Source organism: Saccostrea echinata, unplaced genomic scaffold (genome assembly GCF_033153115.1).
Source record: "Saccostrea echinata isolate AGI-Se365-2 ecotype Australia unplaced genomic scaffold, CSIRO_AGI_Sech_v1 ptg000030l, whole genome shotgun sequence".
In the NCBI taxonomy this organism is placed as follows: Eukaryota; Metazoa; Mollusca; class Bivalvia; order Ostreida; family Ostreidae; genus Saccostrea; species Saccostrea echinata.
Genome location: NW_026889779.1, coordinates 36,091,158 through 36,110,260, shown reverse-complemented (window position 1 = coordinate 36,110,260; position 19,103 = coordinate 36,091,158). Strand labels below are relative to the sequence as shown.

At 34.6% G+C, this 19,103-nt stretch overlaps 1 protein-coding gene across 1 annotated transcript; it reads left to right on the top strand.

Annotated features, from left to right (window-relative positions):
- The first annotated feature begins 12 nt into the window (after positions 1 to 12).
- LOC133197797 (clathrin heavy chain 2-like) lies at positions 13 to 17,731 on the top strand. Its single transcript, XM_061334008.1, has 9 exons — positions 13 to 203; positions 1,544 to 1,651; positions 4,455 to 4,557; positions 5,094 to 5,246; positions 5,573 to 5,691; positions 14,116 to 14,280; positions 14,552 to 14,668; positions 14,790 to 14,963; positions 17,523 to 17,731. The coding sequence occupies exons 1-9, from the start codon at positions 147 to 149 to the stop codon at positions 17,628 to 17,630; spliced, it is 1,104 nt and encodes a 367-aa protein (XP_061189992.1). The 5' UTR covers positions 13 to 146; the 3' UTR covers positions 17,631 to 17,731.
- Positions 17,732 to 19,103: the final 1,372 nt, after the last annotated feature.

The window sequence follows — 19,103 nt, the reverse complement described above, 5'->3', positions numbered from 1 at the left end:
TTCTTGCCTCCTTCAAGTAAGAGCTCCAGTGATGAAGATAACACCCCCGCAGACGTCTCTTGTGTGTACATCGGAAATAAACTAGATAAAGTTTGACTGAAAGGATGTGCGTGAATATATGTTCATTTTAAGATGGTCTTCCAACTATGGAGGAAGAAAAAGCTGAATCAAAACCTCCAGTATCAACTCAAGAAATTCTTCGGGTAAGATAAACAAACCTCGTGCAAAGACGTACACTGTACTTTGTAAAATTGGTTGTATTTTGATATTTGAATCGATTGCTAGTATTCGAATCTTTAGCATCTTCACAGGTATACAAGACTAAAATCTCTCCTTGCAGTTATGGTGGTCAGGCAGACTCGTTTGCTTCAAGCAATGCTTGTGATCAAATATATAACGAAGCCATTTACATAGCTATTTAGCAAGTTGGGACCAATCACCCAAATGGAATTTAATAGCCTGTTTGGGAAATAATGACCCGAATGGAATATAAGCCATCTTGTTTATGCATGGCCGTAGGAACCGGGGGGGGGGGGGGGGTGCTAGGTGATGGTGAGGCAGTTTTGCTCACATGCATTGTCCAGATAGCGGGGTAGAACACTTGTCAGGGGTTTGTGTTCACCCATAGTTTTGTTCTTTTTCCCTTCCTGTTACACAGTCAAAAGTTTCATTTGTAGAGATCATGAAAGTTTGTTAACCAGGTTACCATAGCTTAATTCCATTGTTATCTTAGCAAAGCACCTGTCTAAAGTTCTGGGAACTAGAATTTATTCCTGATCTGCCTCACGCTGTTCCTTTTTTGCTTTCCTCATGTTCTTGTTAATAAATACTGATCATCTAAACTGATGCAAAAACACAGATGCACATCATATAATACAACAAAACATCCTCCTTAAGCATCTGCAATATTAGTTTGTCCCGGGTTTCACTCAAGCATCTACAATATTTGTCCCGAGTTTCATTTCTTATTCCAAAACACAGGCATTTCTTTCTGTAATAAAAGGTTACCCCCATAGTATATTAATAACATATCTTGTTGTAATTTATAATACTAGGTGATAAAAATTTATCACAGAGGCAAGTGCCTGTTCTCCAGCAGATACTTTTCCAGTTTTTGGGACATACACAGTGACTGAATACATCATGATTTCCACAAGGAGTTTTACCATGGAAGCCCAATTTGGTTAAATTGTAATGACACTTGGTACACAAGTAGACTACACATAATGCTCTTTAACAGTTTTTGTTTTTGATGAACAGTGTTGCCATGGCCACTAAAATAATCTTTTTTGCCAAGAGTAAATCAAAGTATAATTAACAAATGATTTTTACTTAACAGCTGTAGAGATTGAGAGAAATTGACTTGACAAAGTGAAACAAGCATAAGTATTCCATTAAACTAAGACTATTATGGATATTTGAAAAAATAATAAAAAGAAAAAGAGAAAAGGTTGACTGACAGCGTTTGGCATGAAGATATTGACTTTTATTTAGTGATTGCTCACAATATGAAGGCAGTTATGACATATTTTTTAATTTACAGTTGTCAGATTTGGAAATTTCTCTGGAGTATGTGACTTGGACTCGTGTTGCCTTGACAACAGATAAATGGATGGCCGTGAGACACAACACTAAGGGGGAAACATCTCAGGTGAGTTTGATCATACATCAACCTAATACAGAGACTTTTTGACTCTGTTGATGAATATGTCTGAGATTTATACTTAGCAATGATTGGTAGATTTGGTAATAGCAAGTAGATGTATATGCAGTAAAAACTTGTCTAATCTGGATGTTGTGTATCCGAAATTTTGCCAATATGATAGAAATTCTTAGTCGCTTTCATTAAAATTCAATTGTTTAAAATGTTGTCTAATCCAGACTGATATCTATTCAATCAGGCCAATTTCTATCGAACCAGTAATATCTGGTTAAGACAAGTTTTACTGTGTATTGGAAATCCTTAGACTGTTGAAGTTATGAAGATAAGCTCACTGAGTGTGTTTTTCCAAACAGTTCATTTGCATTTTTTTTGATGTGACATAAATTTATGTAAATAATAGATCAAATAGATTCAACTGAATTGATGCATGAATAAGAGGTAAAACTGCATTATTATACCCTCACTCCGAAGGAGAGGGGGGTATACTGCTTTACCCTTGTGTGTCTGTCTGTCTGTCTGTGTGTCTGTCTGTCTGTCCGTAACAAATTTTGGTCCCAGTTTTCTCAGCAACTACTCATTGCAGATGCTTGAAATTTTAGCACAATCTTTGTTTAGGCATGCCATATTGTTGGATTCATTGTACTAATCCGATGTCAACTCCCTGTTTATCTGTGCATCTGTCAGTACCGCACATAAAAAACTTTGGTCGCAGTTTTCTCAGCAACTACTCATTGCAGGTGCTTGAAATTTTAACACACTGTTTGTTTAGGCATGCCATATGGCGGGATTCATTTTTGTATGAATCCGATGTCAACTTCCTGTTTATCCATGTGTCTGTCCGTACCATACATAACAAATTTTGGTCATAGTTTTCTCAGCAACTACTCATCGCAGATGCTTGAAATTTTAGCACAATCTTTGTTTAGGCATGCCATATGTTGGGATTCATTTTTTACAAATCCAATGTCAATTTCCTGATTATCACTGTGTTTGTCCATAACGGAACTTTTGTATTCACATCAGAGCGGGGGTATTATTAGTGAGCATTGGCTCACAGACTTCTTGTTAGTCATTCTTTTGATTAAAAAAAAATCTAGGTACATAGGAAGACATTTCAATAGCACATGTTTTGTAATATTTCTATTTGAAGCAGGGTTCTTAGCATGAAAATGAAATTAAGCATTTTAACATACCGGTATATGAAAATTGTCAGTTTTTATTTTTGGACAGATGACAGCTGTTTCTGTTAAGTAAAACTTTAGGTATGTTTTAATAGGTTTCTAAATGTGGTTTAAACAGAAAATAGAGTACATTATTTATTGACATAAAAATGATAAACACAATAGGGAAATTCAGTTTGTCTTACCCACTACTATTTCACACATTACATCCTGTTTTTAAGGGAGTTGTTTTATTGAATGTTTTGTGAGTAAAGTACTCATTATAATACTACATTGTATTAGTAATAGCAAGTAGATGTAAATACAGTAAAACCTGTCAAATCTGGATATTGAGTATTCCTAAATCTTGTCTATTATAAAGAACAAGGTTCACTTAGGGCCTTTTTTGGCCCTGTGAATTTCAGAAAAACTGAAACTGCTTGGTTTTAGTCGACATTGCATGAAATATCATTTAGACCTTTGGTGACTGCGTATCTATCAAAAATGATGTAATTTTCTGGCTAGCCAATGCATTATGATGTCATGAAATGCATTATTTTCCTCATATCCTGAAAAATTCTACAAAAACAGCATATTTTTAAAGGTATTTTTCAATATTTGATATAGAGCGCAACCTCTGATCTAAAATATGCAACTATTAAATGATAGAACTATTTCTGAGGATTACAAAGCATGCTTTATTTTTTAGATCAGAGGGTGCGCTCATATTATTTCTCTTCTGTGAAAGTACTCAAATATACTTGTTTTCCTTAAAATTCAAGAACACTGCAATTCCATGAAGCCTGTTTTCCAAGACCTTGGCTTTAAGGAGAAAATTTTTAATAGGAAATGAAAGCACTAAGTCTCTACTTTATCTTGATGTTAAAAATGGAACATAAAGTGTTAGTCAATAAATTGGTATATCTACAGGGCCATTTTATGCATAAAGTGAACCTAGCTCTTTTTAGTACCTTTCAATAAAATTCTACTCTCTCTCTCTCTCCCTCTCTCTATCTCTGAATCCATCTGTGGAAGTTATAACATTGAATATATATTCAAAGCAAATACACATGTATATTTTTTTTAGTCAAAAAGCTATGTGTCTCTTTTGTGACTGAGTTAGTGATCTTTGGTATTTTTCAGTTTTGGTCAGCCCATGTAAATGTTGATTGCTAAATTGACATCTAGGATGTCAGTCTTACTAAAGACTCTGCTAGAAACTTGATTCTTTAATATCTCTCTTTAAATATTTAAATAATATTTAAAGTATATAATAATATTTAAAGTATATAATAATATAATAATATTTAAATAATATCTTTCTTTATCTGTCTGCAATTTGATTATTTAAAAAAAAACAAAAAAAAAAAACAAACTTGAAACGTTCTTGCCAGAGGTATAGCATTACAGTCAAAAGTTTCATTTTACAGATATTACTTAGTAGATGCCTTGCATCCCAGTGGTCTAGGCCCCTATCATGTCCAGTAGACCTGTATTACTGTCAATTGCGAAAGTGACAAGAGAGCTTTGATTTCACTATATAATTTAAGAATATTTGATTTTGATATATGTATAAAAAAAATTGTGTGTCATTATTACATCATTTTACATTGTGATTTATTATCATTCAGTTGACTATTTTAAACCCATTGGATGGCAGCATCAAATATTCTGAACCAATTAAAGCAGACTCTGTGCAAGTGAACCCATCTCAGCCAATCATAGCAGTTAAATGTGAGTGTTGATCAGTTCTTTGATATTTTTGAAACATTTTGATTCAAGTTGAAATACATTCTGATTTTAAGTTATAGTACATTCTAATTACTGTTAAAGTACCGGTACTTGTATGTATTTAACTTACCCTATGGAGAGAATTTTATTTTACAATTTGCATACCTGTATGAAATGAAATTAAATTCAAATGACAAGCAATGACCATATACCAAAGTACTTCAAAGATGTAGAAATGTGAAAGAGGACATATTTCTTTTCCTGTATCCATAGAAAAACAAAATACTGTCAAACCTCTTTATCTTGAACTCGATCGGACCTAGAAAAAAAAAGTCAAGATATCTGATGATTTGATATATTGAGGTTAAAATGCATAAAGAAAAAGTGGTTAGGACTTTTAACTCATTTCGAAATACCCATGGTAACTGAGATATCCAAGTTCAAGATAATGAAGTTCAAATGTATATATAAGTATACTGGATTTTTTTCAGGAAACATTTGGCTGTCATTTTGTAATGATTGTATTGTGTACACTACAGGTGGACAGAGACTGGAGGTCTATAACTTTGAGACTAATGCTATGATTAGTAAATCAAGGGTTCATGAACCTATAGCCTTCTGGACATGGTTGAACTCTGACATCATCGCTATGGTAACTGAGAGTTTTATATACCATTGGGACCTATGGCAAGGTACATTTACATGTAATTTGATGATCTAAGACATATGTATTGCATGTATAAATTGAATTACTTTTGCAAGACCCCAGGGCCATGAGGGGCTATGCTATATTGCATGTCTATGGTTTAATTTATGTTAGAAATCTTTACCTCATGAGTAAGAAATCTACAACTTCTTAATAAAATCCTTTGCTTCCTACTTTGTATAATTATTGAGTCATCTGCTTTTCAATTCATTTGTTTGAAAGAACTGATGAAAAACTACTTTGTGTAAAAAAAAAAAAAAAGCTTCAATATTCAAATTACAGTTTATAATTAATGAGAACATTACTTTTCAGATGACAATCCACCTGTGAAAATGTTTATGAGACACAATCGTTTGACATTCAGTGAAATCATCAGTTATAAAGCAGACTCCAGTCTGAAGTGGTTAGCAATCACAGGCTTGATACCAGAGGTAAACCATTTCAGCAGCATTTCTCGTCAAAATGGATAATTTACTCCACGAAGCAGGTTTACTATGGTTAACATCTCTGTGTCACAAAGTCCAAAATATCTTACAAAGAATATGAACCTCTATCTGGATACAGTCCACTAGTACATTTCCCATAGGTGACAATCATACTTGCCAACCTCCAACATGTAAAAATCTGGTCATGACCAGATTTGGAAAGTAAAAAATCTGGTCATAGCACGTAACAACATTCACGACACATTTAGTACCATGATCAAATTAATATATATGTATATATAAGTATTTGTGTATTGAAATTATTTTATTAAAGGCTTTAATAACAATGATAAAATATTTAATATATATTGATTAAATTTACATGTTAAAAGAGCATTGAAGGTTTCATTATTCAGTATTGACCTGAATTAAGTGTGCAATTTTTTTTAGCTCACCTGAGCTGAAAGCTCAAGTGAGCTTTTCTGATCACACGTTGTCCGTCGTCCGTCCGTCCGTCTGTCTGTCCGTCCGTCCGTCCATCTGTAAACTTTTCACATTTTCAACTTCTTCTCAAGAACCACTGGGCCAATTTTAACCAAACTTGGTACAAAGCATCCTTGGGTGAAGGGGAGTTTAAATTGTTAAAATAAAGGGCCAAGCCCCCTTCCAAGGGGAGATAATCAAGAAAAGACAAAAATAGGGTGGGGTCATTAAAAAATCTTCTTCTCAAGAACCACTGGGCCAGAAAAGCTGAAACTTATGTGAAAGCATCCTGGGGTAGTGTAGATTCTAAATTGTTCAAATCATGACCCCCGGGGGTAGGGCGGGGCCACAATAGGGAATCCAAGTTTTACATTGAAAAATGTAGAAAAAATCTTTAAAAATCTTCTTCTCAAGAACCACAGGGCCAGAAAAGCTGAAACTTATGTGGAAGCATCCTGGGGTAGTGTAGATTCTAAATTGTTCAAATCATGACCCCCGGGGGTAGGGCGGGGCCACAATAGGGAATCCAAGTTTTACATTGAAAAATGTAGAAAAAAATCTTTAAAAATCTTGTTCTCAAGAACCACTGGGCCAGAAAAGCTGAAACTTATGTGGAAGCATCCTGGGGTAGTGTAGATTCTAAATTGTTCAAATCATGACCCCCGGGGGTAGGGCGGGGCCACAATAGGGAATCCAAGTTTTACATTGAAATATGTAGAAAAAATCTATAAAAATCTTGTTCTCAAGAACCACTGGGCCAGAAAAGCTGAAACTTATGTGGAAGCATCCTGGGGTAGTGTAGATTCTAAATTGTTCAAATCATGACCCCTGGGGGTAGGGCAGGGCCACAATAGGGAATCCAAGTTTTACATTGAAATATGTAGAAAAAATCTTTAAAAATCTTGCTCTCAAGAACCACTGGGCCAGAAAAGCTGAAACTTATGTGGAAGCATCCTGGGGTAGTGTAGATTCTAAATTGTTCAAATCATGACCCCTGGGGGTAGGGCGGGGCCACAATAGGGAATCCAAGTTTTACATTGAAAATTGTAGAAAAAAATCTTTAAAAATCTTGTTCTCAAGAACCACAGGGCCAGAAAAGCTGAAACTTATGTGGAAGCATCCTGGGGTAGTGTAGATTCTAAATTGTTCAAATCATGACCCCCGGGGGTAGGGCGGGGCCACAATAGGGAATCCAAGTTTTACATTGAAATATGTAGAAAAAATCTTTAAAAATCTTGTTCTCAAGAACCACTGGGCCAGAAAAGCTGAAACTTATGTGGAAGCATCCTGGGGTAGTGTAGATTCTAAATTGTTCAAATCATGACCCCCGGGGGTAGGGCAGGGCCACAATAGGGAATCCAAGTTTTACATTGAAATATGTAGAAAAAATCTATAAAAATCTTGTTCTCAAGAACCACTGGGCCAGAAAAGCTGAAACTTATGTGGAAGCATCCTGGGGTAGTGTAGATTCTAAATTGTTCAAATCATGACCCCCGGGGGTAGGGCGGGGCCACAATAGGGAATCCAAGTTTTACATTGAAAAATGTAGAAAAAAATCTTTAAAAATCTTGTTCTCAAGAACCACTGGGCCAGAAAAGCTGAAACTTATGTGGAAGCATCCTGGGGTAGTGTAGATTCTAAATTGTTCAAATCATGACCCCTGGGGGTAGGGCGGGGCCACAACAGGGAATCCAAGTTTTACATTGAAATATGTAGAAAAAATCTTTAAAAATCTTGTTCTCAAGAACCACTGGGCCAGAAAAGCTGAAACTTATGTGGAAGCATCCTGGGGTAGTGTAGATTCTAAATTGTTCAAATCATGACCCCCGGGGGTAGGGCAGGGCCACAATAGGGAATCCAAGTTTTACATTGAAATATGTAGAAAAAATCTATAAAAATCTTGTTCTCAAGAACCACTGGGCCAGAAAAGCTGAAACTTATGTGGAAGCATCCTGGGGTAGTGTAGATTCTAAATTGTAAAAACCATGACCCCCAGGGGTAGGGCGGGGCCACAATAGGGAATCCAAGTTTTACATTGAAATATGTAGAAAATATCTTTAAAAATCTTCTTCTCAAGAACCACTGGGCCAGAAAAGCTGAAACTTATGTGGAAGCATCCTGGGGTAGTGTAGATTCTAAATTGTTCAAATCATGACCCCTGGGGTAGGGCGGGGCCACAATAGGTATTACAAGGGGGAAATCGGGTGAAAAACAGCAAGGCCAAAGTTACTCAGGTGAGCATTGTGGCCCATGGGCCTCTTGTTTAAAGGAAAGTCTTTTCAGAATCTGCATTGCTGATTTGAAGTACATGGAAAGTTTGTGCTAAATTTGAAAGTATTCTCATTTTGGTTTTTGAAGTTATTTTTTCTTAACCCGAATTAATTTAATTAACAAGTGCTATTAAATGTACAGTTATGCCTACACTATCTTCGAACACTTTATTTCATCTAATGAAAGTTGTTTTCCAAGATTCCTTGATATGTACATAAATATCATTTCTCATTTTCTTGGTTCAATTTGTTCCTGCTGGCCCTGATAACGATCTCTTTCTATCAGAAGCCATTTTAAATTGACTTCAAACTTTGTTTTGTCAAAACAACTCTCACGTAATTGTTTACGCCTGCACTGAAAATTTACTTGTACACGGCCCTACTGAACATAGCCATTGGCATCGTTTACGGGTTGTAACTGGAAGTTAAAAGTGCAACCTAATTTACGAACCCAATCCGGAAATCGGGAGATTTTCGGGTTGTTTGGCAAAAATCGGGTGAAAAGCATGACCCACCGGGTCATAAAAAATAATCGGGTTAAGGGTAGAAAAATTGGGTGTAACCCGACGAAATCGGGTGAGTTGGCAACTATGGTGACAATGTTGACATTTTTTCACACAGCTTCTCCCCTTACGAGGGCTGTTCAATAAATTATGTCCTCGGTGCTCGGAAAGAAACAAAAAGCGCTTTTCAATGATTTTTTCTTAATGATTTCCCTTAAATATGCTTCTTTATTTGAAACACGTCTGTAACATAATTATTCAATTCCTAATTAGGGCCCCGCAAGGATTTGCGGGTGCCCTATAGTAATCACTCTGTCTGTCTGTCTGTCCATCTGTCTGTCTGTCCGTCTGTCATTCTTCCGTCCACAAATTTTCTGTTTTTTTCTAATAACTTTTTTTAGGGTTTACCAATTAAGTTCAAATTTGGTATGTTGGTTGAATAGGCAGTAAGACATATTTTGATGCTAAGTTTGGTTCTCTATGTCGTCCGGTTTGGAGCTGGGGTGGTGGGGTATATTCCTTAACTTTATATAAGAGTGAATGGGCAAAGAGAGATGACTGCTGAGAATGTTCCTATTGTAAACTATGAAAGGCTGCAATGAGTCTCTTGGGATTAATTAACTTTCCTCTTGAAGAAAATCCAAAGCATTTATCTTTATCTGCCACATTGAGATTAATTAACATCTCTGTCTGCAAATGAAGTTTGTTTTGAAGTTAAGGTCAATTCTGAAAGATGGTTACATTCTCTGAAATGTGGATTTAAATGATGTTCATACTTTATTTTGTTAAAATACACAATGAGTTACGATTTTATTGAATTCTAAAAACAAGATATAGATAAAGATATTGTTTTTATTATTATTTTCTTTTTTTTCTTTTTTTCTGCCTTATGTAAATTCAAGAATACTAATTATTTTAACAGGTATTCAGATAATAACCTCATTCTATCATTGCTGAAAAAGTTCTTATTGTAAACTTAGAAGAAAAGGTTGAGAGAGCAGTATAAGTAATCCTGTGGGTTTGATTATCTTGCTGGTTTGCAGAATATTTTAGAGGGTTATCTTCTGTCACTTTAAGATTAATTAACACCTTTGTCTGCAACTGATATTTGTTTTGAAGTTAAGGTCAAGCCTGGGTGATATTTGCATTCACTGAAGGCTGGCATTTTAGAACACACATGCTTCATTCTTCTTTAAATATAGATTTAATTGAGTTATTATACTAGATATGACATTTTTTACTGCCTTATGTAAAGACAAGGATACTATTTAAAGGTTGTTGGATATTTAGCAGTTGCTATTGCTTATTCTTCTTTATTTTTTAAATTTTTGTAATCAAGTAAAATTCTCATCCCCTAATCTGCACCCTTATATTTCTAACCCTCGGCGGGGCCCTTCCTGACTGTTCAGATTTCTAGTTGTTTTTAGAACACATTTTTGATTATGCCCTTCGTATACTGGAATATGACAGATCCTATGATTTCCTGGACTTATTTCTTCTTTATTAAAGGTGTTTTTTCAAGTTTGGAAAATGAAACAAGTCGTACGGTGAAAGATCTCGCGAATATTGTTGGTGTGACAAATATTAACTTTCTGTTTATCCCAAAAACTCCTTTATTGTTCAGGACGTGTGGGTTTGGACGCTGTCATGAAGAAAATTAATGTAGTAGATTCCTGATTCTGGTTCCTTCTTCTCATAAACCTTTCAATTTTTTGCAAAAATTTTGCTGTCTAGACTTGTCCAGAAATTAAACGGCCTCCCCAAATAAGAATCTGAACAGCAAGACCACTACTATTGAAGAAAATGGCATATAAAACTTTCTTTGTGCTCTTGCAATTCGTTACTCTTCTCAGACCCTTGCTAATTTGGTCATGTGCATCTTGTTGTAAATTTTCCTTTGGGGGTTCAAAAGAATGGATTCAGGTTTCATTATCTGTTAGAATTTCAGACAAATGTGGATAACTATAATTTCTGATTTTTAAAAATAACTATTTTGATATTGTTACACGCTGTCGTTTTCACTCATTTGTCAAAACATAGGGTGACCATTGAGTACGTAGTCTTTTTACTGTCAAATTTTTCTTTAAAACAGTGTGAACTACCCCCAAAATTATGCCTATTAAATTTGCTATGCATCTTAAAGTCAATTTAAACATCATCAATGATAATTTGTTGAATGTTGACAAATATTACATTGGTTTTGTAAGTCCTTGTCGCCAAGGACGGTATCCATTTTGTATGCCCATTTTATCATTTTTGATCATTGAAATCAACCTGCTCAAGTGTCTATAAAACAAACATTGGTTGCTGTAAATATCACATATTTCAGTTAATATTTCTTTTGCATTCTTAACAAGTTTTACAGAAGCTTTACAAGAAGCGTATAACTTCACTCTTGTTAACCAATTCTTTACCATTCATTTTTAATGCAGTGTCTCGAATAGCCCTTGTTTTCCAGCTTCTCACAATGAAACTATATGATTAAATGTGGTCACATAAACGGTTATCAATTTATTTAAGATTCAATCATGAGAGAAAGCCAATGTTAATGTAAAATATTTTCTATGTTGTACGTTATAGAGTTCAGGACATAATTTATTGAACAGCCCTCGTATTTTCACTGAAGGATGGGGCACCCCTCAAATGAAAGCTCATCCAATTCTCTGTAACTGGTTAAAATTTCAAGGTGGCATATCATAATTATTTTCAGGAAAAATGGACATATTTGCAAAAACGTCTGAAAATGAAAGTAAAAGTGGAGAATTTACAGAATTTCCAAAATTCAGGGTATACACACATCATGCAATATTCAATTCCTTTCCTTTCAAAAATATTTCAAATTTAAAGATGGTTTTGAAAGTGGAATTTTCTGTTATTTTTATATATATCAAGTATCTGTAGTTCAGTCATTCTTTTTGTTATGTATACTGCTTGCAAGTTCAGGAACTTTTACATTTTAGTGCACTACCGGTACTTTCTTCCCTACTGATTCTAAAAGTAATTAAAGGTGTATACCCATTTAGTGAAAAGGTGCAGCACGGGAGCATAAATATATATGCAGGTGTATGTAAATGTTTGATCATCAGGGCTAAATTTACAATTTTATATCAATAAATACTGTCAAATCACTAATTTTCATGGGGGTTTTATTTTCATTGTTTTTGAGGTGTGAAGAGACCCACAAATTCATGTCCTCCATGAAGTGTGAAAATTGTAATCAAGACAACGCCACACTTCTTCAACCATGAAACAAAATCCCCACAAACTAGTATTTTTTCCCCAATCAGGAAAATTTGACCCCATGAAAATAAATGACTTTACAGAAGTTTTATTAGCTCACCTGAGCTGAAAGCTCAAGTGAGCTTTTCTGATCACCCGTTGTCCATCGTCCGTCCGCCCGTCTGTCCTTCCTTCTGTAAACTTTCCACATTTTCAACTTCTTCTCAAGAACCACTGTGCCAATTTTAACCAAACTTGGTACAAAGCATCCCCGGGTGAAGGGGAGTTTAAATTATTAAAATGAAGGACCAAGCATCCTTTCAAGGGGAGATAATCAAGAAAAGACAAAAATAGGGTGGGGTCATTAAAAAGTCTTCTTCTCAAGAACCACTGGGCCAGAAAAGCTGAAACTTATGTGGAAGCATCCTTGAGTAGTATAGATTCTAAATTGTTCAAATCATGACCCCCAGGGGTAGGGCGGGGCCACAACAGGGAATCCAAAATTTACATTGAAATATGTAGAAAAAATCTTTAAAAATCTTCTTCTCAAGAACCACTGGTCCAGAAAAGCTGAAACTTAAGTGGAAGCATCCTGAGGTAGTGTAGATTCTAAATTGTTCAAATCATGACCCCAGGGGTAGGGCCGGGCCACAATAGGGGATCTAAGTTTTACATTGAAAAATGTAGAAAAAATCTTTAAAAACCTTCCATTCAAGAACCACTGGGCCAGAAAAGCGGAAACTTTAGTGAAGGCATTCTAGGGTAGTGTAGATTCTAAATTGTTCAAATCATGACCCCCGGGGGTAGGGCGGGGCCACAATAGGGAATCCAAGTTTTACATTGAAATATGTAGTAAAAATCTTTAAAAATGTTCTTCTCAAGAACCACAGGGCCAGAAAAGCTGAAACTTATATGGAAGCATTCTGGGGTAGTGTTGATTCTAAATTGTTCAAATTATGACCCCCGAGGGGTAGGGCGGGGCCACAATAGGGAATCCAAGTTTTGCATTGAAATATGTCGAAAAAAAATCTCTAGAATTCTTCTTATCAAGAACCACTGGGCCAGAAAAGCTGAAACTTAAGTGGAAGCATCCTTGAGTAGTATAGATTCTAAATTGTTCAAATCATGACCCCCAGGGGTAGGGCGGGGCCACAACAGGGAATCCAAAATTTACATTGAAATATGTAGAAAAAATCTTTAAAAATCTTCTTCTCAAGAACCACTGGTCCAGAAAAGCTGAAACTTAAGTGGAAGCATCCTGAGGTAGTGTAGATTCTAAATTGTTCAAATCATGACCCCAGGGGTAGGGCCGGGCCACAATAGGGGATCTAAGTTTTACATTGAAAAATGTAGAAAAAATCTTTAAAAACCTTCCATTCAAGAACCACTGGGCCAGAAAAGCGGAAACTTTAGTGAAGGCATTCTAGGGTAGTGTAGATTCTAAATTGTTCAAATCATGACCCCCGGGGGTAGGGCGGGGCCACAATAGGGAATCCAAGTTTTACATTGAAATATGTAGTAAAAATCTTTAAAAATGTTCTTCTCAAGAACCACAGGGCCAGAAAAGCTGAAACTTATATGGAAGCATTCTGGGGTAGTGTTGATTCTAAATTGTTCAAATTATGACCCCCGAGGGGTAGGGCGGGGCCACAATAGGGAATCCAAGTTTTGCATTGAAATATGTCGAAAAAAAATCTCTAGAATTCTTCTTATCAAGAACCACTGGGCCAGAAAAGCTGAAACTTAAGTGGAAGCATCCTGGGGTAGTGTAGATTCTAAATTGTTCAAACCATGACCCCTGGGGTAGGGCGGGGCCACAATAAGTACTACGAGGGGGCAGGGAATCAGGTGAAAAACAGCAAGGCCAAAGTTACTCAGGTGAGTGTTGTGGCCCATGGGCCTCTTGTTTCCATTACTGGTTTTATTGTCTTGAACAACTTTGCTTGATTTTTCAGGATGAGAAGATAACAGGAACTACACAGTTATACAGTGTGGATGAAGACATCACACAGTGTATTGGTGCTCATGTTGTATGCTTCAGTAGTTATCAGTTCTCAGACAATTTATCTCCCTCTACAATCTTCTGTGTAGGCTCTCGAGATGCACAGGATCATGGAAAGGTACAAAATTATCCATTACTTTTATAATGGTTGAATATATTTAAATATATCTAAAACTTTCAAAGATTATTCCAGCACAAAAGAAAGTTAATGAAATCGTGCTTGCAATGATCACAGATTATTTTCAAGGGGTTGTGTTTAATGATAAACATGTAGATTTGGGTTTCTATGCTACTTGCAGCTAAACAGTTTATTTCTCAGAACAATTCTTTTTACAGAAAGAATACATGATTGACTTGAATCTTTTTGTGACATTTTTTTTACTTTGTAGGTTCATGTGATAGAGCTGGGCCCATACAAACCTGGTAACTTTGCTCCAAAAAATAGCTATGACCACATACAGTTTCTTGATGATGTAGACCGATATGATTTCCCTGTGTCTCTTCATGTAAATGTTTTTATTCATCTATTCATTCATTGATTATAGAGCATTTTAAATATGAGTATTTATGAACTGATTATTTAGCTTTGATCTTCCCAAATGATTAACTTTAAATGTGCTGTTTTAGGTTTCACCAGAAAATGGATTGCTGTTCTTGATCACTAAGTATGGCTATTTGTACCTCTGTGATCTGGAGAGCTCTGTGTGTTTGTGTTCCACCAGAATTTCCACCAGTATCATTTTTTGTTCCACTTTAAACTCCACCACACAGGGTATCCTGGGAGTCACACGTGATGGTCAGGTGAGAAATCAAACTTGAATTTTTAATGAATTGAATTTTTTAGGTGAACATAAAAGGATTTTTGTTAGAAAAAATTATTATACCTCTACTGATTTTTCCCTATATAGAATTAGATCATTAAATGTGAATGATTCCCTAGAAATCGCTGTGAATGGACTAATCCCTGTTTTGCCATGCGTAAGTCAAGTGAACTAATCCCTGCTTTGAAATTGATATTGGTATCAATGTGAATGGACTAATCCCCATTTTGCTGTGCATTGGTCAAGTGAACTAATCCCTGCTTTGAAATTAGTATCAGTATTATAAAACAATTTTAAATTTGTATATCATTGAGGGAGTTTGCAAGATTCCAGTTCCCCTCGACTAGGACTATTTCCCTCAGCTTTGCCTTGGGAAATAGTCTTGGTCTTGGGGTATTGGAATCTTACTAACTCTCTCAGTGTTACAGTGCCCACTGTCCAATCCGACAACTGTGCAATCCGGCACACTGGACTTTCCGACCTCGTATTTTATTCCAAAAAAATTCATTATATCTGATATAGAACAAAATACTCTATATTCCGACCACTGTACATTCCGAATTCCGGCGCTTTTTGTCAACAATACTAGACAATTACATTATGATTTCACCTGGGTAATCCGACATAATTACACAGGTGTTCCGTAATTAGCCGCTTGCCAGGTAACATGAATGTCCCGTTTGGCCACAAGATTGGTCTACCTAGAGAGTAGTTAATTACATGTAGTTTAAAAGTGTTTATGTAAGCATTAAATGATCAGTTTTTGAATTCAAAAATTAGGCAATCGATTCTCTTTGCTGTTATCAATTTTATTCCCGCATTTAAGAAATAGCATCCACGCGACAGAAAATAAAAAGAGTACATAATATTTTGATTGCATTTACCTTACAGACTAAATAAGATTTTTAGCTTGAAATTAAAATCAAACATGCAGTCAGTCCTTCATAAAGCCATGTCGAGAAAAAAAAAGAGTATGGCGAACGTAACATGTAGACAATACACAAGTTGAATGCAACATCTTGTCTAATAGAAAAAAGTTTCAATTCCAGGTTAATATACACTGAATTAAGCAAGGCTGTGCACATAAAAGATTTGCCGGAAGCAAAAATACCGCTTTAAGTTGCCCATTAAATGTTAAAATATTACGACTGTTTGATAAAAATTCAATCGCAATCACAATGTTTCAGAGTTACGTCCCGTTTGTATGATAAGTTGCGTGACAGTATTAATAGCACAGTCTATGTTGAGAAGTAAACAGTGGAGAAAAATCGGAGAGAAATGTAGTGTAGAAAAAAAAATAATACCACTGTGTAAAGAAGGTACATGTAAACGAAATATTTACTTTAATATCTACTGCTTTAGTAAAATTCTAAAAATTAATTGCAACATCTCGAAGCGATCGGCAGTTCCATCTGTTTTGTCCATTAAAAAAAACATTGTATATTACTACAGAGTTTACTAATGCTCAAAGAAATGCTTATTAACGAAGGTATATTTTATACAACAAAGAAACACACAAGTATGCCAACATTTTGACAATTAAATACACGTGTACTCAAAACCTAATGAAGTCATCTGACACCAATCATACTGCTAAGAAATATTTAGCACTGGGTAATCCGACACACTGTCTAATCCGACATTGATTTTATTTCCCGCAGCATGTCGGATAAGACAGGTTTCACTGTATACTTTAATGGTATACTGTTCAGGGGGAAATAACCTATGTTGACAAATATAGTATCTTGCAATATTCATTTTTTTTTAACTTCAAGCTATCTGTTTAGCAAAAATATTAATTGTCATTCAACTCAATCACTGAAGGATGCAGTGATACCTGATTCATTTGGACTAACTTTGTCAAATTAGCATAAATACAAAAACTAAGTTTATTGTTCAGTAAAATTTGGTTATAGCAAAGTCGTTGGGATCTATGAATTTTACTTCACTTTATCTGTAATTTGTTATATCTGTGTAATGAGTTTGTCAAAATATATATGCGAATTTGCAAGATGCATGTTTTCCATCAAGTATGACTTCAATATTTTTAGGTAAGTATTAAAAACAAGACATATCTTTGAGAACTGAAGTTTTCTGTTGAATTAAATTTCAAATATAAATACTGATGAAAAATAATGCCCGTTGAATATTTGAAATTTTGAGATCTTAAGGAATTCGCTATGAAAGATGTAAAATTCATTTTTTTTTTTTTACCTCTATTTGACACAAAATTAATTCCATATATCAAATTAATTTGTTTTATCAGAGTTCATTAAAACCATAAAATTTTACAGTAATGCTGGGGATCCCCAAAAAACTTTGCTATATCTGTAAATATAATGTACTCTATATCTGTGTTTGTACTGAAGAAGTTTTACTGTACACATACCAGTATAATTACCAGAGGAAAACTTGTTTTAGAATATTTTACTAAATTTTTATATATTATAATATTTTTTTGTTTTCTCCTCACTCTTCGCAGAATTTGTTTAATTAAGGTCTCAATAAATAGCAGTTTCATTATTTCTATTCATTGTAGGTAATTAGTGTGGATGTTGATAAGGATGACCTCGTAACCTATGTCAGAGGTCGCGCCAAGACTGCAAATCAGGCAGACAGGTTAGAGAAGGCAATAACCCAGTTATAAAAGGTGCTACAAATACCGTCTACAGCCTCTTAGTCAGTCTACAGGGCATTACAAAAAAGTCACAACTTTGTGTAATTGATTTGTTTTACGTACCTAAAGTATTTTGATATTTAAATCATTTTATATAGATTTTATTCATCTGTTATTATAATTGTGTTACAATTTGTTGTTGTTAATGTGTGTTGAGTGAAGGAGATACTCTACAAATACGTGTAGGAATAATCTGTAAACAGTGTACATTATGACTATCATACCTCACATTGCTTTTTTATGTGTATTTATTACTGCTCTTGTTTAACATACACTGTCTTTACAACTCAGCTTTAACATACCAAACAATGAAGAGTATATATGTTGTAGAAAAAAAAATGTTACTTGAATCCTACATTATTTTTGAATAGCCTCTACAAATGTTTTGCTCATATTTATTATCCTTTGTATATGTATATCTTTGAGTATTGTTTTTCTTCTTGTGTTGATATACATGTAAATGAAGACTTAGAATCGAATCAATTTAAATTGAGGTCAGGTTTTATTATTGTCACATTCACATGTGCTAGTGTTTATAATGTGTTCTATAGAGACATCCTTTTTGCCATGAATGTTAAATAATCAGTTTAACAAACCTCAGATAGGTTTATAGCCAATTTGTTTTAATACCCCACCATGACAATCTGTATCTACATGGGGGCCATACATATCACATACAATATTGCAGTAGCATATTTTTGAGTGCAAAACTATTTTAATATGTGATGCTTGCAATTGATAAATCTTTATACTTTTTTTTGCTTTAGGGTATGTTATGTGTTTTAGTTATTATCTAAGTAAATCATATGCTGTTAAGTGTTCACCTTAAGAATCTCTACATTGTAAAATTTGTCTCTTTTACATGTCATTTTTTGTTGTGTTATTTATATATGTATAGTTTATCTTAACATGTTAATAATCTAGTCTTTCATATAGAGTGCTTCCATTACTGTTGTCTCTTTAATCTTTATGTATTTGTACTTAATTAGCATAAATCTATCTGTCTCATTCTTTGTGCTGTCTTGAATTTCATCCAAACAAAGAACCGTGTTCAATAAATGCTACTTTTGGCCCTTTTTTAATAATATCATTTATTCTTTCTTCTCTACTGCTTTTATTCATTTGTTAAGAAATTCAGTTATAAAGAATTAACGAGTAGTTATTTAAATATATATATATATATATATATATATATATATATATATATATATATATATATTGACATTATATTCTATGTGAATATTCACCTCCTTTAAATTTTATTTTTGAGGGAAAAAAAAATTACTTCATTTTTCACGCTTGTCCTTTCTTGCCTATAAAGAATAATCTATGAGAGACAAGTCATCGGTAGGTAAATGACCTAAAGGAAAATTAAACCACTGAAATCATGTTTGGACTAAGTGCAAGGACAGACACACACATATACACACCCTTATACACATA